Source organism: Aaosphaeria arxii (genome assembly GCF_010015735.1).
Source record: "Aaosphaeria arxii CBS 175.79 unplaced genomic scaffold BU24scaffold_4, whole genome shotgun sequence".
In the NCBI taxonomy this organism is placed as follows: domain Eukaryota; kingdom Fungi; phylum Ascomycota; class Dothideomycetes; order Pleosporales; genus Aaosphaeria; species Aaosphaeria arxii.
The window spans coordinates 548,304-570,391 of NW_022983477.1; the positions used below are offsets into that span (position 1 = coordinate 548,304).

General features: G+C 52.2%; 5 protein-coding genes across 5 annotated transcripts; 4 read left to right on the forward strand and 1 right to left on the reverse strand.

Moving 5' to 3' along the window:
• Nucleotides 1-5,428: 5,428 nt before the first annotated feature.
• Nucleotides 5,429-7,685, forward strand: BU24DRAFT_461645 (carbohydrate-binding module family 21 protein; the record flags this gene model as incomplete). The annotated part of the gene is made up of 2 exons (XM_033531912.1): nt 5,429-7,273; nt 7,335-7,685. The coding sequence occupies 2 exons, from the start codon at nt 5,429-5,431 to the stop codon at nt 7,683-7,685; spliced, it is 2,196 nt and encodes a 731-aa protein (XP_033383738.1).
• Nucleotides 7,686-8,851: 1,166 nt separating this feature from the next.
• Nucleotides 8,852-10,862, forward strand: BU24DRAFT_450120 (Emopamil-binding protein; the record flags this gene model as incomplete). Its single annotated transcript, XM_033531003.1, has 3 exons — nt 8,852-9,449; nt 9,743-9,812; nt 10,440-10,862. 3 exons carry the CDS (start codon nt 8,852-8,854, stop codon nt 10,579-10,581), a joined length of 810 nt encoding a protein of 269 aa, XP_033383739.1. The 3' UTR covers nt 10,582-10,862.
• Nucleotides 10,863-10,934: 72 nt separating this feature from the next.
• Nucleotides 10,935-13,263, reverse strand: BU24DRAFT_421700 (Nse4-domain-containing protein). The gene is made up of 3 exons (XM_033527787.1): nt 12,494-13,263; nt 11,607-12,443; nt 10,935-11,555 (listed from the first exon to the last, which is right to left on the reverse strand). The coding sequence occupies exons 1-3, from the start codon at nt 13,047-13,049 to the stop codon at nt 11,371-11,373; spliced, it is 1,578 nt and encodes a 525-aa protein (XP_033383740.1). The 5' UTR covers nt 13,050-13,263; the 3' UTR covers nt 10,935-11,370.
• Nucleotides 13,264-13,385: 122 nt separating this feature from the next.
• BU24DRAFT_421701 (phosphatidylinositol 3-kinase) lies at nt 13,386-16,381 on the forward strand. Its single transcript, XM_033527788.1, has 3 exons — nt 13,386-13,548; nt 13,607-13,693; nt 13,745-16,381. The coding sequence occupies exons 1-3, from the start codon at nt 13,487-13,489 to the stop codon at nt 16,275-16,277; spliced, it is 2,682 nt and encodes an 893-aa protein (XP_033383741.1). The 5' UTR covers nt 13,386-13,486; the 3' UTR covers nt 16,278-16,381.
• A 3,141-nt stretch (nt 16,382-19,522) lies between these two features.
• BU24DRAFT_441145 (uncharacterized protein) lies at nt 19,523-21,872 on the forward strand. The gene is made up of 3 exons (XM_033530420.1): nt 19,523-20,129; nt 20,182-20,499; nt 20,555-21,872. Exons 1-3 carry the CDS (start codon nt 20,019-20,021, stop codon nt 21,590-21,592), a joined length of 1,467 nt encoding a protein of 488 aa, XP_033383742.1. The 5' UTR covers nt 19,523-20,018; the 3' UTR covers nt 21,593-21,872.
• The last annotated feature ends 216 nt before the right edge of the window (nt 21,873-22,088 follow it).

The following is a 22,088-nucleotide window of genomic DNA, read 5'->3' on the forward strand; positions in this document are numbered from 1 at the left end:
TGAGGAGAGGAGAGGAGAGGAGGGGGTTTTGTTGGTTGGCCGCCTGGTCTGGACGGATTGCAGCGCCTTGCCGTCAGCTCATACAATAATAATAACAACAATAATTGCTTGCCCAAGCTCCGAGTTTGGTGGGTGGAGGGGGGACAAATTTAGCTCCAGCCACTGCACGCGCTCGCTCGACGCTCCGTCCATACACTCGAAACACGCCGCACCTCATCTCATCTCATCATTCTCATCTCGTCAATCAGAGGCCTCTCACACTGTACGGAGTAGTCAGTCAGTAGTTGGAAAAGACCACGAAGCCGTGTCGAACTTCCAGGTTCTCGTAGCCGCGCGCGCTCGCACCCACTCATCTACTTCCACCATCGTTCAGTCGTTTGCGCAGCGGCCAGTGCCAGTGCCCGTGCCCGTGTCCCTGCGACGATGTATCTTGTTTTATCTTGTTGAGATGACGATGCGGAATATAGTACCGAACCATTATTTTACCGTACTCGTTTATGCTTCAGTGGCCTTTTCCCTCAATTTCCCACCAAGCCCCAAACTCCGCATCGCGAACGGAGTCGGTTCCCAATTCTGATGCGTGGCTCAGGCGCCTGGCTGTGGAGGGGGCTAAGGCCTCTCAGGATTCCAAGGTCCCAACAAACAAATTCAGCAATATGCAGACATCCACCTGATACGGAAGGGGGCCTGTGTCGTATTCAGCAATATTTGCAGAGTCGTTAGTTGCATGCAAGCTGTATGTATGAGTACTGTAGCATGTATGGAATATGTAGGTAGTTGCTGATGGGGAATGCGGGGAAAGACATTCCTTGATGTGTTAGCAACCGGATACTCGTGCTGTGTGTTGCCGAGTGAGACAACCCAAGCCGACTATTCTTGAACCTTGACCCCTCACGAGTCGATATGATACTCGTACTAACAGTCATTTCAATTACAGCAAGTAAGTGTTCAAGTAAGGGGTATTGTTAGATTGACGACACTTGTCGCCTTGAGGCCTGCTGCGATCGAGAAAGCATTGATCCTCATGACACGGTGTTGATGTCAGCATTGATCGGGGCGTGCTTTGGGGGGCATGTATGCGTTTCATGCCAACGGCTATCGGAGTGCGACAATCCCGTGATGTCTTCCTTCCTTGGAACAGAATGATACTTTTTGGCAAAAGTAACAACAACTATGCGATGCCATGCTTTAAACGATACGGGATGGAAGTAATTAGGAGTAAATATGGTCGACCGTGTACGGAGTAGATAGTGTGACCAACAATGAGGAATGGTCTGTTTAGAGATAGATGATGCCGTGGAGGGTTTAGTCTTGGATGTACTGAAACTGTATCGGAAGGTAGTTACATACCTACCTACTGTGTAGATAGATAGATAGATACTCGTACTGTGCAGAGTCGTAGTTCCGTAGATAGCGGACATGAAAGATAATTCTGGCCACAGCTTTGGATGGGTGGATGGGTTCTGCCTTTGTTGACAGGCTCGCTTGAGACATCCCAGAAGAGTTCAAGCGCAAGGGTGGGTGGTCTAGCGCCGGTGGGCAGGGATGTCACCAGTAATCCCCAAGTAGTGTGGTGCATTGTGGTGCACTGTGGCCGTCCTCGTACTCGACTGATTGGTGAAAGCCTCGACCGCCTTTTGGAAGTGCGGCAGGCGGAACGATGATCTTGACCTTGATGGTCGAGGAATGTCCATGGCAAAGCAGAATCTCTGATCGATGGCGGCGGACACCACAGTAAAGGAAAGAAGGGCAGCGCCGCATCCTTATTTTTCTTCCCATGGCCTGCGTCGCGGGTCCAGGTACCGTGAAAATCATAGATGGACCCTTATTTTTTATTTTAAAATCTCTTGAAGCCCTAGTAGTAGGTGTGGTACACCTGGCATTCGGAGTGGGAGAGGCACAGAAGTTTCAATTGAAGATGATACGAAGACAATGACGAGAATGATGTAGAGAGCGTTCGCAATGACATCATTTCTGCAAGGACCTTGGCGGGCGCCGTATTCTTTATTTTTCTTTTCGCAATTCCAACGGTGCACGGGGCGCGTGGGTGGTCAGTGGTCAGCGGTCAGTGGTTACTGGGTGGTCAGTGGTGGTACATGAGGGAGTGGAGTTGAGAGTGGGAACGAGTCTCGCCAAACCACTCCATACAGCCTGCGCTGCCCGCCAGCTCTGTGCGAAAAAGCAAAAGTAACGTGACTCTTGTTAACATCATAGTGGTCCAAGTCTAATATTTCCAGCACGTCCATTGTACGAGGTAGCCTGAAGTCGTAGTACTTAAATAGAACAAATACATGATATACAAAGGGAAAATGATGCCAACCTATAATTACTCTAGCTGGAAAAAACCTAGCATGTTGCCGTACTGGAAAATTAAATTGAATGTGGCTAGATAACGGGTCTCACGCAATCCGTAGATGAGTTATCACGATCCGAGATGTGTCAGCACACGGTGAAGAATCAAATGATCACCACTCGCAAAGCCCGTCGCCATCATCTACCGTGTATTATGCGCAATCACGATCACACATAGTACACAGTAGTGTGATGCAGAGGCGCAGGATGGGATTTTGCTGACTTGTGCTGGGCCACATCACGGTTGCACGGTTTCGTTTCGACTGTGACCTGTGGACGTGTCCAGTTTGTAGATGCGCAGTCGTGTTAGCAGGCTCAATAAAGAACATAAGAGAGATCCCGCGCGCCTCCGCGGGGGGAGCATCCTAATGGAAAACCCGTCGAGACCAGAACCAGACAAAGAGAAAGAGAAAGAGAGACAAGGAAAAAGAAAAGAAAAGTGAAGCAGAACCTCCGAAACGGTCCTATTCTCGCACCGCAGCCTTTCAGATATCATTCTTTTTCCCCGACGTTCATCTATTGCATCCGTCCGATTGAATCCTTGCAAAGCTTTTGCAAAGCGTATTATCCTCTGGATCCTATACGTTGATCTTGCTACGAGCCTACGAGGAATATTGCGTCCTCCAAGGATTGAAGTCTCTACATCCTATCGTTGCCTATCTATCTTTTCATCTATCCCTCCGCCTTCGGCCAACCCCGCCGGCCCTATCAATTGCCAGTCAGTAACTAGTCGGAGGTGGTTTTGTTACCTTACCGGACAGTTAGGTATCTAGTCACCTAGTAGTGGGCACTGGGTATTACTATCAGTCCAGTTCGGTGCATTTGTTGGGTCAGATTTGCCGCCATCAGCCAACGAGCCCGGCAAACCGCTCTGCTTCTGCTTACCGTTTGCTGCTGTCGTCTATCCGTCGTTGCCTCCACCGGTCCCTCTCTCTGACGCATCGCATCGCATCGCATCACATCGCACCATCCATCAGCGTAACGCAGCGTTGTGATAGATAGACATCCACCCATCCATTCATTCATACATTACATACATACAGGAGTACGCGCAGTCACTGCATTGTGCATAGTGCCAAACCATTCCCCGAGCCATCCCCTCTGGATTCGCCTCCACCTAGGTATATCGATCCTACAAACCTATATCACGTCAAAGCCGAACGCTGCCGCCCGGCGAACGAAGGGTAGTGGAATGCGGATTCATTGAGTGATCGACCTCGACCTCGACCTTGACCTCGACCTCGACCTCCGCGCTCGCTCTCGCGCTGGATGTCTGATTAGTTTTGTTCGTTAAGCACAGAAAACTGCTGTTTTTTGTTCGGGACACATCGTATCGTCGTCAGCAAGGGCCCACCGTTCTTGGTATCAAATCACCGAATCCGTTCAGAGTTCTGTCTGTGTACCGATTGTGGAATTTTAAATAACTAGTGCAGTACGTTGGAATTCACAAGTAGGGTTTCGTGAGAGAGTGTGTACAATTGCAGGTAAGTACAATACAGTATCTCCTACTTCCACCCACCCATACACATATCCCCCCCCCGGTTCATTTATCCCCACGGAGGCATGAGAATGGAGAGAGAGACACACGTTAGTGTGGGATTATTATTGCCATTGAGAAAGGGAGTCTGTGCAGCCGGATTCAACAACAGCTATCAAGGACTACGGGAGAGGAGACCACCATGAAGACCACCACCATCCTCCAACAACAAGCATATCCGTTTTTTCTCTCAACACACCATCAGCCATCGATCATCAACAGAGTCGGCTATCCCCAATTCTGTATGTATACCCTGGTCGGTGCCGGGGTGACCCTGGTAGGCCGTGGCATCGAGGTCATCCTGGCTCCTTCCTTGAAAATCCTTGAAGTGGGTTGAGGGAGTGGGTCCTCCACACCATCATGTTTTGGAAGGCACCCTTGTCGGTCGCTCCTCCCTCCTTCGTTCTTTCCTTGGTCTATGGCGTTCAACCCCGGTCACTTCGCTTTTGCGTCCCAAACCTCGATGCTCGGCCGCTCCTCTCCTCTCCTCTCTTGTCCTCAGCAAGAGTCTCCTCTTCTGCTCTTCGCCTACAGACTGGCTCTAGCTAAGGGGACTAGGATAGTAGGACTGGGAGTCTGGCACACTGGCTGCACATCGCCTTTCTCAACAACGCTACTCACTACCGCCCTCCTAAACCCCCCTCTCCACCCTCTCCGTCCAATAATACTACTATACACCCCCCAATATACATCCTCCATCTCATCCCATCTCCTCTCTCACACACTCTCTCTTTAACCTCCACCTCCTCCCCCATCCCCCCCCAATCCCTCCTCTAGGCCATTGCCAGCCTCGACTTCTATATACCAGGCCCGCCGCTGTCGATTGCGTCCCACTGACCTCTCCATAGCCAAATACCTTGGTCTTCATCAACCCTCTGCACGGCACCCTTCCCTTCCCGCTGCAAGAGAAGTCCTATCAATCCCATCCCGAACGCCTCTTCTGTCCATCGACGACGGAAGCTCCGGCCTCGCCCTTTCCTCAGTCAATTCGTATCACCGAATTGTCTGCTGCGAACTCCACCCCTTCATCGAGTCCCATCGTCGCTTTCGAAAGCGTCGTTTCCTCTCGAACGTCACAGCTTTGACTAGCTGTGTCGACCCGGCTAGCGAGCCTCTTACTTCGCATCTCTAAGCCGCCCTATAACGTACGACCACCGTTCTAGGTTGGCCGTCGTCCCCACTTCATATTTTCTGTGAGTCGACTTCCCTTCATTTTCTAGGTGAATGAGTCGAGTTTTCGGAGAGTGATCGGGATTTTGCAAACAAAGCCCGCGCTCGCGCTTGTCGCCGTTGCCTGGGGGTGGGTGCAGTCTGGAATTTTCCACCATCACCAAAGAAACTTTGATAACGTTCCTCATTCACTCTCACATCGCGCTACTGCATCGGCAGGTACTAAAGAGCTTTGCTAATGTCGCCATCGCAGACCTCGGCCTCCTCTTAATAATCCCCTTGTAATGCCCTGCACCCGTTAATACCACAACTTCCGCCCAACTCCGAACATCTTCAACTCACGCCACATCCACCTACGAAGTCGGCCGAATGCCTTACACTCCGCCCTCCCAACGCTCTCCAGCAACCTCCAAACCCAACAGCCCTATCCTCAGCCGCAATCATTCATACGCAGACCAGTTTCCTCTCTCACAGGTTGGACCGAACAGGCCCGCGCTCCCTCGATCCGTTTCCTCCACATCGTACCTCAACAAGCAGCACCGCCGATCATCCTCAGTGACGACGACCGCGAACAACACCGCTGCAAATGGAGCACTCCCTGTGTCGAGCAGTGCGAGCCACGGCCCGTCTGTAAATGGTAGCATCCGCCAGTCTCCCACTCCTGTGAACCATCTGTTGATTCCGTCAGGTGCCATCACAACGCCTCCTGACTCCTCAGACGACGATGAAGAACAACGGGGGCGCAGCATAGGGAACCTGAAAGAGCTTCACGAAGCACTGCAGAACATTCACATCGCCCCAGTCGAGAGGGGACATTCGCCAGTCCGCAAAGGCACCACCGAGACCTCTACCAAGCCGGTCGAGGCTCCCAAGCCTGCTGCTGTGAGGTCACTCTCCGCCGAGGCTCGCAAGATTGCACACTCCCGGTCATCAAGTGACATGAACTTGAGCAAGCACAATGTCGACCTCTCCTCCGAGAATGTATTCAGCTCATCAGATGGCAGCGATGCCGAAGATGATGAGCTGCGGATAAAACCGCCTCTGCTCCGTAAGAAATCCGGTGAGCTCGTGAAGCCTGCACTCCGACCCGCATCGCGACGCAGGCCTTCGAGCATGCCAGGAACTCCTACCTACGCCAAGGCAGTCCACTTCAACGAGGATATCGAGCAGGTGCGCCACTTCTTGCAGGTCGACCGCCCCATCGCAGTCAGTGCCGGCTCTTCGCCAGTAGAGACATACGATAGCGAGGCTGAGTATCCCTTCGGTTACGATGATGGATACCGGTCGACCGTGCCTGAATTCGACATCAAACTGGCCAACTTCCCCTCGGAAACCTTCGAGAGGAAGACTCTGCCTGTCCGTGTCGAGCGCATCTTCATGTCCTCCGATCACAAGACATTGGTGGGAACGGTTGCCGTCGCCAACATTGCTTTCCAGAAACTTGTCGTGGCTCGATTCACCTTGGACTACTGGAAGACCACGTCCGAGGTTGTATGCGAGTACAATCACGATATTCGCAAGAAGCAACTCAACGACGGTTACGATCGTTTCAATTTCAACATTAAATTGTCTGATCAAGCTAACCTTGCCTCCAAGACACTGCTACTCTGCGTCCGTTACCAAGTCGATGGACAGGAATTCTGGGATAACAACAACTCGATGAACTATCAGGTTGATTTTATCAAGAAGGCCAAGCAGCCCAAGCAGAGAAAGTCAAAGGGCAATGGTGCTGGATTCCTCAATGCCATCCCCCGCAGCCGTCACTCGCCTCCTGCCCCCCGCCCCAAGTCTATGCCTGTCGGGTCATTCGATGATGACTTCGGCCATGGTTTCGATTCCAAATTCGAATTCGGCGCCAACGCCGGCTCCATCGGCGACTCGCCCAGCTCTTCAATCCGCCTGAAGCCCAAGAACAAGCGTGGAAGTCTCTTCCCGGACCAAGCCACCCGCCGGAATCCCACTGGCCAGGCTTTCTCCTCTCGCTATGATTTCGGTGCTTCCCTAACGGCGGCTTTGTCGACTGCTCAGAGTGCCCTTGGAGATCGAAGTGGAATCAAACAAACTGCCACCCGCCGTCCTACTGGATACTTTGACAACTCGACTGCGGCAACCCTCCCTCCCGTTCCTGGCACCCGACAAGCGGCCAACCCATCCTCGGACAAGCCTGGCCTTCAGTCGGCAGAATACAATGAGTTGATTCAGAAGTTTTGTTTCGTACGTTCCCCATCTTCCAGCGCCCAGGATCTCACCGCAAAGGGTACTAATTAATCCTCAGTTCGGCACACCCACTGGCAAAGGCTCTCCACAAGCATCTACGCCTGTTGTGCAAAATTCGCACACCGATGGAGCATCCGACTATATTCTGAACAGCAACTCCAGCACACCCCAATCGTCTGCGTCGAACAGCCCTCCTTCTCCTGTCATGCCCGTTTCCATGGACGGTGCCAATGACTTGCGATCGCTCTCGCGCAGTCCGAATCATTTTTTGTCGAGGTCAGCGTCTCCAGGGCCGGTCACCGGATCAACCCCTGAAGACCACATGACCTCGCATCAATTCCAGTATGGCTTTGGCAAGCACGGCGGTATCTTCCCTGAGTCCAACCACGCCCCACAGGCTTGTGTATAGATGCGGTAGATCTGTTTGTGTATTGTGCGGGGTGTTGAGCCATTTGACGAGTTTTCTTTGTCTCACGAACACGCGATAACGACCTTGACTTGATTACGATGAGTGGAGCGGAAGTGTCCTGCCAGTCAGGACGCGGAGCGCTCACGATTCCTCCTCAACGGGTTCCGAAGCGAAGATGTGAACTGTTTTGTGTTTTCCCTTTTTCAACCAGCTTCAGTGCGACATCCTTTTCACCAGCATATCCGGGATGGCCTTATTCGCTGCATTTCCCGGACGGTTCTTCTTGCATGTTATTTTATCTCTCTCTCTTTGCACAGGCGTTTGGCGGGGGTTCGAAAGAGTTACTCGGGATCCACATCTCGAACGGTCTTCGACATTGCTCAAATTGGTTTTTTGATGCGATCGCGTCCGAGCGACTCCACACTCTGGGACTGGCGTTACCTTGCTATATCTTTACTCTCTGTCTCCTGTCCGGGAAGGAAAAGCGTTCAGTTTGGTTTGCATGTTTTCAGCGGTTGAGTCCTATCGCTATGGCCTGCGGGTCTTCGTATATAAGTGGAATACTGGCAGTGACGGGGGAGAAATCCAGAAATTATTCACACAACACAACCGGGTCTGTTGGTCCTCCGTGGAAACTGTGATGGCTCACTGCGTGATCTCCTCCGGAATTCCTGGTTGACGGCTGATGGTGTCGAAGTTGGAGACGGAATGGGTTCGTTGATGGCGGTGGTGGTCGACGGCCCGTGTATACCTTAGCAACAAATGGAAAAACATTTGAATAACCCAAAACCAAGCATGTGCATCCAGTGAAAGTGTGTGACGGGTCCTTCGAATATATAGTCGGTCGGGATTGCTGATGGAAAACAAGGCATTACTGTGAGGCCGACAGTCTAGATCGTGAGAAATTGGCCATGTGATCGGTCGGTCGGTTGTTCCGGTCCTGCCAGCGCTCACCGCCTACCCAAGTAGGCATGGCCGGGTCGTGGGGTGGATTAATTGGACCCTGACCATCGTGAACCCGTCAATAACCTCTCGTCTTGTCTCGCCTGGGCTCATCCCTCACCCTTCGTCCTTCGAAGCGCCCACAAATCAACCATCGTGACTTTCCCGTTTCGGCGCCCTTTCCGCCGAACGACATTCCCCCGTGGTCCCGTGGTTCACTCACAATGGCTCGAGGCTACTTCGGTTCCAAACCAGCAGCCCCTCCGCTGCCCGTCCCTCGGCAAGGCCCAGTGATCGATGCCACGACCATCATCTCCCTCCTGGGAGTCCTCGCACTGCTGGGCGGTGCGTACGCAACGTCCGTGAAGCTGCTCCCGAAGGCCACGACGCTCAAGACGCGGATCCTCTTCGTGTGGCACCTGTTCGACGCACTGATCCATCTGGTGTTCGAAGGGTCGTTCCTGTACAACTGCTTCTTCGTGTCGTACTCGCTGCCGACGTCCTTCTCCGTGACATCGCGTCACCACCCGCACATCCGCCTGCTCACGCCCCCGGACGTATACTGGCTGGGAAGAGAGGACCAACTGTACGGAGCGAACTATGGCACCGGGCCATTCTCGCGGCTGTGGCAGGAGTATGCGAAGGCGGATCACAGATGGGGCGGCGTGGACCTGACCGTCGTGACGCTCGAGGTTCTGACCGTGTGCATCGGGGCTCCGTTGGCGTTGTGGATCTGCGAGTTGCTGAGGAGGGAGGAGAGGAAGGGGGCGCTGAAGAGGTGGTTTTGGATGATCGTCCTGGCGACGGCGGAGCTGTATGGAGGTAAGTCGTGTGCAATTGAGTGATGTGAGTCGAGTGGATAGCGGGTCAATATTGTGTGCTTGCACTTGTTGGATATGGGTGCATATGGCATATGAGTCAACCAACACACATAAACAACAACAACGACGACAAGTACGGCGATACCAGACTATGCCTATTCGACGGGGCGGCTAACACGTGTTTATCATCCCTTTCATCTCAACAATTAGGGCTATCTCCATCGGTTTTCCTTTCTGCTGTTTGGCATATTCGAGTATCTGACTGACACGTGGTTCACCGCTTCCTCGACACAGGATGGATGACTTTCGGCCCTGAGTGGCTCACCGGCTCCCCCAACCTCGACACTTCGAATTGGATGTACCTGTAGGTTATGATTTCTGTTTCTCTGTCTCTTCAATTCGATTCCCTTTTCTTCTTTAATATTTCTTCTCTCCGTCGTGGGCTTCTTCTTGCTGTTTGTTCAATCGAACTTCATTTTCCTTATGTCCATTTCGGGCGTCGCGTATAAATCTTTATGCGCTGGCACAACACCAAAAAGCTCAACCGCAATTTCCCATCAAAGTCCCCACCGCCCGCCACGTCGTTGCGTTGTCTTTCCTTTCGAACGCCAGCGACTGGTTCTCGAAGACCCACCTTTATCTTCTTCTTCTACCCTTTTTCGAAGTTACGCACATCTCTTTCCCCTTCCCCCCTTCGCCTTCGGGTCCCTGCATTTCCTAATCATGCTGTTTCGTTTGGTTCGGTCGATTGTGCCGAGTTGAACCTCACCGCGGCAAGGCGGACGATGAGGTAGCGGCGTCGTTGGTTGACATGTGCTTTCTTCGCCTCACACGGCTGTGAATGCCGTCGTCGTCGTAGTCGTCGGTGTCCGCAATCGTCACTATCATCCCTCCTCCTCCCCAACCTCTCCTTCTCTCTCTTCTCCCCCCATAATCAACACACCTACCCACCAGTACACCCATAAATTAACCTCTCAAACCTGAATAACAGATGGCTCTACCTCGCATTCTTCAACGGCCTGTGGGTCGTGTTCCCGCTCTGGATCCTCTGGGAGGCGTACCGCGCCATGGGCTCCGCCATGTCGCAGGCCGAGATGGTCGACCTCGTCAATTATCTTAAGAAGGACTCTTGAGTTATTCCAACACCTCCTATCTCATTCGAAAGCTCGATGTTTGTTGTGTTGGAGAAAGGTCGTGACGTGCGAGGGCTGTGGGGAAGTTGGGGATAGTAGGTAGGTATATACGTGATTTGGAAGAAAGAAAATATGGGTGGTTAGGGTAGGTGAAAAAACGGAGGAGTTGGAGGTGCATAAAATTGATCGATGGATCTAGTGGTGAATACTGTTAACAGGGAGCATTGACTTCCCTTTTTTTTTTTTACCTCGTCTTTTGATAGTGATGATCGTGAGGGCAGTGAGAACTGGTGAAGTAGAGTGAAATGAGAGGTATAGTGAGGTATAGTAGCTCTCACGTCCGCGAGAATGACCAGATGCAGAGCGCTCTTTGATGCGCTTCACAGATGAAAGTGTGTTTTGCAGATTGCAGATTGCAGGTCAAACAGCACGCATGAGAACGAACGTACGAACGAATAAGGTAGACTTGAAATCTGTCTTCATTGCACAAGAGTCAGATACGGTATGTCGTGCACTGCATCCTACCATCTACGGCATCGACAAATATGAACTACATCTAAGATAACATGAAGAATCAAAAGTTCGAACAACAAAAACATAAAAGGCACTACATATCAATATTGGGTATCGTAAAAGAAGTGAAGGGTGTTCGGCCGTCTTGCATATTGAAGACAATGCTCTGGTCTACAATGTATGTATTCCAACATAAAACTGGGGTTCGCGAACTCCACGGATGCGGGATCATGGGTATAATGGAAGCTGGGAAATTGGAAGGTTGGTTGGAATGAATCAACCGTACCAGCCCCCTGAGGTCACGTTTGTTTCCTCGTCGACTCGGTGGGGGATGAGTGAGGTCTTGATGTCGAAGGCGTCGATCAGTTCTTTCCATGTCGGCCAGTCGATTCTGAACACTGCTTGATGTTTCTCGATCTTTCGCTCGCGCTGCTCTTGGACCGAGTATGGCTGTGCGGGTACTACTTGCTGTTAGTATATGGAACAATTGGTTGGAATGAAAAAAGACTTACCGAGAACTGGCAGACCATCCCCATCTTGCTCGATACTAGCGTTACTTTCACGAATCAGAAAGCTAACGTAGAACAGATTCTCCACCGTCTGTCCGAACGAATTCGGGTTTATAGCGAAGTCAAATAGAGACACGGCTGGTTCGTTTGCTTCTGTTCTCTGGACGCGATGCCGTCGACAAGCCGCTGCCTCATCCTCAGAATCTGGGTCGCCATCGATCTCGTTGAGCTCTTCTTCCACACGCTCAACGCCTTTGTCGATATGATCTTTCAGTATCGTGCGTATGCGGTTCACCATGTGCGACAGGTTCGCGTTTTCGGACTGTTTGATATCCGATTGCGATAGCTCTTGCGGGCGCGTCGCTGGACCTAAAGGCTGGCGCTGTGAACGAGCGCGACGCGCCTGAGTAGTTCTTGCGCGTCTCTGAACAGAAAGAGGCCCTAACAGGAAGCTTGATACAGGCGGGCGCACATTGTTGGGATAACAGGCGCCCCTGCCCAAGACACCCCAATCCAAGCCGTCCCCAGATTCATCTTCATCTTGCTGAAAACCACCACGTCGAGTCTGTGTTCGTGAATCATCGTCGTTGACAATGTCTCCCCCAGAATTCATGAAATGGATGCATCGCGATACGAATTGGTCAATATCGATACCAACGCCATTGTTTCCGTTCAGACTGTTGTTCAGCTTCTTGTTTGCAAGATCACTAGCAAAGACAATGACACGCGCGTCCAAAGCAGCATCGGCAGTCTGCTTTACTTTGCCCATATAATGATCTTGCTTCCTCAGATGGGTGAGTAGCAGGTTGTTGTCCGGCTTGATAAGCTCGTCGCGATTGTCTAATCAAATCAGTATGCGCCTCACCAAGTCACAAGATAACAGAACTCACCCTCCATTTCTCGGTGATTCTTCCGGATATTGGCTCGGACCTGTCGGCGAAGTTCAGGGTCCTGTTGAGGATCATAGTATTTCGTGTTTTCCTCATCATCCTCGTCACCCCCTTCATCCTCGTGTATGTCATCCCCCGTAGGGGTTCCATTCACATTGTCGCCTTCCTCGGAAGCGTCCTCGTCTTCATATATCCCTGGCGACGACCCCTCAAGACTATAATCTCCTGTTCGTCGCCTTTTGTTCCCATGGCCGGTATGGGATCGCGAGGAAGATCCACCAGAGGTGGGTGTCATCAAACGAGTTGTGTCCAAGCGGCTTCTGTTGCTCTGGGTAGGCTTTGGCGTGTTTTCTCGCGAGTCTGGGATATTATTTTCCTTATCTGAGCTGGAGGACGGCGCGGGGCTGACGACGGAATAAGAAGAGAGCCGGGATGCGCCGTTGAAGCCGTTTACGCGTTGATGAGATGCTGGTGTTGGGTCTCTATAAAGAGAATCCACTGTGGAGGATCGACCGGTCTGGGGAGTTGAGGAAAGACGCGTATTCAGACGCGCCATGATGCCTGAAGGGCCAGACGAGTTGGAGTGGTGAACGTGAAAGTGAACGGCGTGGTGAACCAACTCAATATAAACAAACAAACAAGAACTAGCAGGCGCAAAGGATTTGTTTGTCTATGCGTATTATTAGTATCAGTCTGGGGGAGGGGTAGACGATGCCGGGAATTTTGGAGGGATGAGGCGCAATAAAAGAGCCAAGGCAGGTGGTATTTCGCGATGAGGGAACGAACCAAGGGGAGAACCACTCACGTGCCACGCGACTGCCCATTTACTCCCTAACTAGAGAGATAGTAAGGCTGAGTGGAGCATGGGCCATCTGCCCCATTACGTCCGACCGCGAGACCTCTAAAGACACCGCCGCTGGGAATCCCACCATTCTTTCTGCCGTTGGGACACCTCATGGCCGTTCATAACGTATATTTTTCACACCGCTCGCGATGGAAGCTTTCTCTTTCGCAACTTCCACTGCCTTGAACGAGCTTACTGTTCATGTGCGAATGTATGACTGCCCGCACCGCTCTAGTAGTCCTTGTGATAGCTTGTGTTAATGTTTCCAGTGACCGCCTTGATGGTCATTTAAAGCCCATACCATACTCCGTACTTCTGAAGAGGCCAGACTTAAGACATAGAGCTTCGATCGCCAAGTCAGTCGTTCAAACCCAAAATATTGCGCCGTTCTGACGAGGTCGTTGCAGCCCGCATTCCGAGCTATATGTCACCGCTCAGATATGGGCCGACAGCAAACCGCTAACAGTGCCCGTACAAACGGCCTACAAGACGTTCAAGAACGCGCGAATATGGAATGAGTGGACATCATTGCCGGTCACGTATTCGAACCTCCCCGCGACAGCTCAGCTTGCTCTCACCGTCTGGGATCTCTCCCCCGCCGAGTCCGAAGATACAAACTCCCACGCTGTTCCGTTCGGCGGCACAACTATACCGTTATTTGACCAGGATAATACGCTACATAAAGGAAGACAGCGGTGTAGGCTGCATCGATTTAAGGTTGCGGACGGGCTGTCTTCAACTACCACACCATGGATAATACCACCCGCACGGAGATCTCGGAAGGAAGTCGTCAGAGAAGACACAGTAGATGAGCAAATCGCAGAGATGCAGCGGTTGGAAATGTTGTTAAAAAAGCAAGAGATGGGTGACATCCCGGAAAATCGGTGGCTAGACGGCATGGTTTTTAAGAAGATGATGAAGATACGGAATGAAGCCTTGAAAGCAGAAGCGATTGGCTCGAATCGAACAGATCCTGCCTCATATAAAGATGACGATAAAAGTGGCGACAAGGAGTCTAGCGATGAACTTTACTATCTCGATATAGAATTTCCGCGCTTCGATCATTCAATAGTCTTCACAGACGTCGAGTACCCTCCGCCGCCCGTGTCGAACATCAAAATATCCTCAGACTCGGAAGTATTATTACGGCCGCCGCCTGAAGTATCCTTTGGTCCTGGCATCGACATCGGTGACGCTGACATCGGTCGGTTGATCCGGATATACGATCCCGAAACGGGCAGGGCGGACAACCCGGCTGAGAACAAGCACCGCAAGCTGATGCGTAGCCAACAAACCGATTCACTAGACCGCGATAGGAAACCAGATGTGTCGACGCGAGATCGACTGAACACAATCCTCTCATTCGGCCCCCTACAAGAGATGACATCTGATGATCGTGATCTGATATGGAAGTTCAGATATTACCTGCTTCGTGACAAGAAGGCTTTGACGAAACTGGTTAAATCTGTGAATTGGAGAGATGCTGGAGAAGCCCGACAAGCCGCGCCATTCTTCGAAAAGTGGGCGGAGATTGATGTTGATGATGCTTTGGAGCTGCTTGGTCCTCAGTTTGATCACCCTCTAGTGAGAGCCCATGCAGTGGAGCGCTTGAAGAAGGCGGATGATGATGAACTTCTCCTCTACCTGCTCCAACTTGTGCAGGCCCTGAAGTATGAAGCATCCGGAGCCGGAGACAACTCTTCTCTTGCACGATTCCTCGTCACCCGTGCCAGCGACAGTCTCATGCTTGGCAACTTCCTCCACTGGTATCTCATGGTCGAAATCAGCGACTTCAGTGCAGACCAAGCTCCTGAACATCGGGAACTCTTCGCCAAGGTTGAGTTCGATTTCATGTTTGAACTCGAAAAGACTCCCGAGGGTGTCGAAAAGCGAAAGACATTCAAGCGTCAAGGCGAGCTTCTAACTGTACTCGCTAAGATCGCGAAAGAAGTCCGGTTCGCAGGAGGACGAAAGGCCCAGAAGCTCGAGAGACTTAAGAAGTTTCTTTCAGATCCCAAAAACGAGCTCGCCAACTTCGATCCGCTCCCTTTGCCGCTCGATCCCACCATCCAGATCAATGGAATCCATGTCGACGACTGCAATGTGCTCTCCTCATCCCTGCATCCCATGATCCTCAACTTCAAAACAACCTCGAGCACGAAATACTCCATCATCTTCAAAACCGGCGACGACCTCCGACAAGACCAGCTCGTAATCCAAATCATCACCCTCATGGACCGCCTCCTCCGCAACGAAAACCTCGACCTAAAACTAACCCCGTACCGCATCCTCGCGACCTCCACCAGCGCCGGCGCCATGCAATTCGTGCCCTCCATGTCCCTCGCGGACGCAACCAACAAATACAAAGGCTCTCTCCTCGCGTACCTCAAAGCCAACAACCCAGACGACTCGGAACCCCTGGGCGTCCGCAAAGAAGCCATGGACACCTACATCAAGTCGTGCGCCGGCTACTGCGTGATAACGTACCTCCTGGGCGTCGGCGACCGGCACCTCGACAACCTCCTGATCTCGCCCTCCGGCCACTTCTTCCACGTCGACTTCGGCTACATCCTCGGGCGCGACCCGAAGCCCTTCGCCCCGCAGATGAAGCTCGCGCCCCAGATGGTCGAGGGCATGGGCGGCACAAACCACCCCAACTACCTCCTCTTCAAGCAGTACAGCTTCACGGCGTGGTCGACGCTGCGCAAGTCCGCGAACCTCCTGCTCAACCTGTTCAAGCTCATGGAGGAGGCGAACATCCCGGACATCCGGGTCGAGCGCGAGGGCGCCGTCAGGAAGGTCGAGGAGAGGATGTGGTTGGATAAGAAGGAGGAGGTTGCGATGCGGGATTTCGATGCGCTGATTGAGGAGAGTCTGGGCGATTGGAAGGCGGGAGTCATTGATTGGGCGCATTATTGGGCGCAGTATCTTAAGAAGTAGATGCGTTGAGCAAGCGGTTAGATGCTATTAATACCAACTAGAATGGCATTCTTCATCACGTTTCGCATAGATACAGTCAAATCGTGCAGTATATTATATGTGTGCAACTCTTCAATCATGACATCTTCAATTCTTGCATTCATGAAACTCATCGCTACGTAAAACCAATCAACCAGCCAACCTCTCAATGCCAATCCCCGCGTTCCTCTTCTCCCCCAGCGCCGGCGGCCGCCAATCGAACAGGTCGAACGCCTCCGTACTCCACGGGCCGACGTCGTCGTCGACGGGCGGACTCGGTATGTCGTCCGCGGCGGCAGCAGCCGCGGGAGCGTTCGTGTCGACGACGAGGCTCTGCACGCGCGTGAACTTGCGTCGCGGATCGGTCTTCTTGACGAGGGCTGCGAGGCCGCGGGGGGCGTTCGCGGCGGGGGTCGTTGCTGCGCTGCGGGGATTGCTGATGGTGGTGTCTGTGTCGGCGGGAGGGGCTTGCGGGTCGAGGTTTCGGGCTTCCCAGTCTTCGCTGGTGCTGGGGATTGGGGCGTCGTTTTCGCTTCTCACGCGGCGGAAGGAACGCTTTGGGGAGATGGGTTTTTGGGAGGAGATGTCGTCTTCGATTGGGTCGTCTTCTATGGAGGGGAAGTTGGGTTGTTTGGAGAGGAGGCCTGCTTTGCTGGTTGCTCGAGGCGGGTGGGGGGCCGGTCGAGGGGCGCGAGCTGGGGATTCTTTTGGAAGGTCGTCGTGTATGGGCTGTGAGCGTTTCGCTTTCTTTCTCGGTCCTTCGTTTGAGGAGGTGGCTCTACGGGTTGTTTGAGGTCTGTCCGATGTGTCGAATTCCTTGGAGCTTGCCTTTGCACTGTCTGGGTGCTCTTTTGTCTGGGGCGATCGACTCTTTCGCTGCCGAGGAGCAGATTTGGCCGTGTTCGCAGACGTAATTTCATTTCTCGTCTCTGGTAACCTTCGATTCGTGTGCATTGTGGTCGAAGGGCTACTTGAATCCCGCTTTTGAGCACGACGGGAATGTGGAGCTTTCGGTGGGTATATTTGCTGGTCCATGAGGCCTGTGACGACATCCATGTCATCGGAAGGAAATGGTGGTAATTTTGAGGCTGGGCCAGGGCTTCTAGGACTCTTAGGCCGTTTATTTCTCTGATTTCTGGTGGTTGCATCTTCTGGGCTTGGATGGTCTCTTGGCGGTGAGTCGCGTTTCCTGAAGCCCGCTTGGTCGCGGGGGTTATATGAAGTAGTGGTAGGTTTTGAATGATGTCCTGATACTGTTCCTCCGCTCTCCAGAACCGCACCTGCTTTTGCGGATAGCTCAGGTGATGTGCGTGAAAGCGGTGGTCGCACTGCCTGACACATCAACATCCCGCGTTTTGCGCTTGTCGCCAGTTTCAATGCCTTCGGTTTGCGCCCTCTCGTGGGAGATTGTGATGGTTCTTCGACTGGCATAGGGTCTTTAGGGAGTTCAAGATCGGGATCTTTTCCTGTCATATGGTTCGTTGTGGAGACAGGAGGGGATGAATAACGAGGGGCAGGAGCAGGTTCAGGCCTTGATTTGGTTTTGCTATTCGGTAAAGGTACTTTTCCCTTGGGCAATTTGGTGATCCTCCGCGAGGGCTCTGCGATCACGATCTCTGATTCCATGGTGATGGGAATTACGGGAGGCTTGGGAACGGGTCGTGTTCGTTCTGCCCTTTTCATTGGCGATTCTTCGTTTGGTAATGTTAAGACGGAGTCGTCGGAATGCAATTGATCAGGGCTGTCCGAGGTGATATCTACAATCACGGGACTCCTTTGCAATGCAGCTGGGCGGGGCGCTATATCTCTTGCAATTGTTGCGCCCGTACGATCCATCGTGCTTCGAGCTACTGGTATTGTTGGCACCCGGGCAGGGCGTACAGGACTGCCATGACTTGTCTTCACCCTTTTTGCTGGATGGTCGGCAATATTTCCATTCTCTTTCCCGTGCTTCGCTTCGTATGGCGACACTATAGGTACTGCTTTTCCCATTGGGCCTCGCGAAGTTCCCAAAAGGGAATTTAAAGACCTATGTCGAAGCTGGCTGGCGGACTGGAGGGTTCTCAATGGGGCCGCAGAAGGGCGGGGTAATGGTGCCAGATTACTCGGTTTTGCAGGAGACTTCTTGGTCAGAAGAGGCGTGAGATCTGTTTCTGTAACTCCGACAGGGTCCTCGACCTGGATCATGACGCCTTTGTCCAAAGTGAGCTCGTCACCTTCCTGCAGCGCATTGCTCTCCTTCCAGTACGTGTCGCCCAAGAAGTTCCGCGAGGTATCGTACGCCATGACGCGATTGTTGAAAGTATGGAACTTGACGTATCCATCCTGCCATCTTTTCTGCTTCCGGCGGAGATCGGTGGTGAAAAGACATCGGAACTCGGCGACGGGTGCTGTGTTCTGGGATGGGGGTGCGGCGGTCGACAATCGAGGTGTTCCTCGTAGAGGGGCGGTCATCTTGGTGTCATTCGGGGAATTTGACGCGTCGAACGCGTGGATATGGACATGTGGTAGCGGCGAAGGGTATGACAGTAGGCGGCAGTGGGATATTGGTGGGTGGGGATCTTTGGGAAGAGTAGAACGCGACGCGCTAGGACGGGATAGGATGGGTGGATGACGGGTAAGCATGTGACTTTGGGGTTCCTGAGAGAGACGCTCTGCCTGGGCTCTGTCTTCCCCTCTTAGTAATTAGTCCTATGATGGATGTCGATGTCCCATGGTCAGTCTAACTACCCGTCCAAAGTCTAAACCATGTTAAACCACTACGAGTATGGTATTCATCGTAGGCCGGCTACAAGGCCGAGTATTTTGGGACCAACGAATAGGAATTCATTTTGATTCGAGCCGGACATCCATTTTTAAACCAGAAAGGGACGGAACTAAAAGAACAAGAAGACCCCTGCTTTATGATGGAGTAAACACGCGCGTTCAGCCGTCCGTGATGCCGTTTTACCTCGTACCTGCTACCTACTTAGGTACTTAGGTACCTACCTAAGGCAGACTCAAAGGTACGAGTAGATACATGAAGATAATTATTATCAGTCTGATCCTCTTAATCCCTCTTTGAAGTACAGCGTGAATGTAGTATAATAGTATTGAAGCACAAGTATAGTTACAGTAACTATAGTATGCTCCGAATTAACAAACTCCGTACAGAGAGGTAACCACACCTAGGGTATTCTTATATGCAAATCTCATCCTGCCCCTCTCCATTCCCATCTTCCTCTCCCGCTCTCCGTCAGGCTTCCAATCCACCATATCCATTTCCATTACCAATTAAACAACTCCCCAACTAAATGCTGAGTTGCCTACCTTATTTCATCACAAGCTCATCCATCCACCTACTCGGCTGGGGCTGAAACCCTGAAACACGACAAATCTCCAGCACAAGCACAAGCACCGCCGCGCCCTCTCCCCACCTTCTCACTCTTTCCCCTTCCTATATTGCCTGCGCCTCCAAACTCAACCACCACCCACCTACCCACTGTCCCATATTCCACTCCCCTAGGTCACATACCTTACCCATGCTTGCTTTTCGACGCTTCATCACCAATGCCATCAACTAATCGACCATTTCTATTACTGTCGCAGCCCTAAGCACCTCACCTCTCCACTTCACCCAGTGCTGCTACGTTGGTTCCAAACGACAACCCAACTTGACGGACACCTTCCAGCTCCCTCGACACCATCCTCTCTGACTCCCCCACCCCTCCACCTTCATTCACAATGCAGCGCATGCAGAGGAAGTTTGGCCGCTTCCTGCCTAGGACGCCAAATGAGGCCGACATCGCATCCATGCTGCGTGACTTCGAGGATTCCGCCGAGATGTTGGAAAAGGTGCGTTGTTCATCTCATCGGACCTAGCCTGTCGATATTGACGACTCCATAGATCGAGGCCGCCGCGAAGCAATGGCGCGACGCATGGACAAACATTCTGGCTCACCAGCTGAGTGCCATTGAACATTACCACACCCTATACAAACCATTGGGCGCAAAGGGAGGCGATTATGGCTCCCACGTATACGTCGATACCCCCGAGGCGACCCTCGAGCGCTGCGTACAACTGGAACAAGCCTTCAACGAGCTGAAGATTGACATGATGGAAGAGGTCAAGGACATAGACAAGAAGCTCATCATCCCCGCCCAACTCGCCCGAGACGCCCTGAAGCCAATGCAAAAGGCAATCAAGAAGCGTGAGGACAAGAAGGTCAGTCTAGACAGCTTAATCGGACATCTACCATTACTAACCTGCTGTGCCACAGGTCGACTATGAGAGATACAAGAGTCGTACTGAGACACTCGAAAGCAAAAAGACCCGCTCCGACCGAGACAATACAGCCTTGACGAAGCACACCGGTGACCTCCAGCGCGCTACACAAGAGTACGAACATGCCGACGAAGCTCTCCGCGTCCAACTTCCCCGATTGAACGCAGCTACTTTCTCCATACTACCACATCTTCTCGCGAACCAAATCATACTACAGAACAATTTGATCGGAAACCTCTACACCGTACTGCATCAATACTCCCGAGAACAAGGCTACCCGGACCCGCCGCCGGAGCTTGAAGAGGTGATTCCAGTGTTCGAAGGAGCTTTCACCTCGCTTCGAAATGAGGTCGAGACGGGTTTCGACGTCCTCAAGGGTGGTAAGGCTATACACCAGCCAATGCGATTACCCGACAAGGGAGACACAATCTCCGGTTTGGGAATAAGGAACAAGGTCATGCCTAGCCGGCGAACCAGTAGCAATACCAGCGTTCCTACAGTCAGGACCACGTCGCCGAGGCCAGGCTATGGTTTACCGCCAGCATACGAGGATCACAACAACGGACCACCTGTCAATCTGTCTAGCAAACCCTCCATCAGCTCACTCAATGCCTCCAAACCGAAGATTGGAGCCCACTCGCCAGGCCTAAGTCCTTCTCCGTCGCACGACCCATGGAATAGGCGACCATCGACGGCATCATACGCATCTTCGAATGGCACCAATACGACGGGGGGCGCACACGATGACTATTTCGGCAGGCCAAGAATCCCTTCCGCTGCGTCATCCTCTATATCGCCCAATCCAGCGGCAGGCAAAAAGAAGCCACCGCCCCCTCCACCAAAGAAGATTGGATCGTTCCACGGCGAATACGTGACCGCCATGTATGACTTCATGGCGGAAGGTACAGGCGACTTGTCCTTTCAAGAAGGCGACCGCATTCGAGTCGTTAAAAAGACGAACAGTTCGCAGGACTGGTGGGAGGGTGAATTGCGGGGCGTCAAGGGCAGTTTCCCAGCAAATTATTGCAAGTAGACTTGATTCAAGTGAAGCGTTCAAGATTGGTATTGAAGGCATAGCCAAGCGGGGGAACACGAAAGCATATTGTCACTTCAAAGGGGATCTTTCGGCATTCAATTGCATTGTGGTGGGGGCTCGATCATTATAGACGGGAGCACGGGTTGGGAAAATGCCTGGGTTTGCGGCGTCATCACTAGGAATGGCCAGAACAGTTTTTCGACGGTAAAAGAACAATAATTTTATAGTGAAACCGAGTTATCAAAACTCTTTCAATCAAAATCTCTTCATTGAACAGTAAACGGAGACTTCAATATTAATCAAATATTATTTCTTTATATACCTACCTCCGGAGTACTGAGGTACCTATGGAGGTACATATCCACTTCACTATTTGGGTGCTCAGGATGTTGTGGAGAAGTCGCCGTTTTGGCCCCCACCTGCCCCAAAGTCACTCTCGGTCTCCGGGTTGGGTTGCTTGTTACATCAACCCAGGCTCAGCCTTCTGCAACGC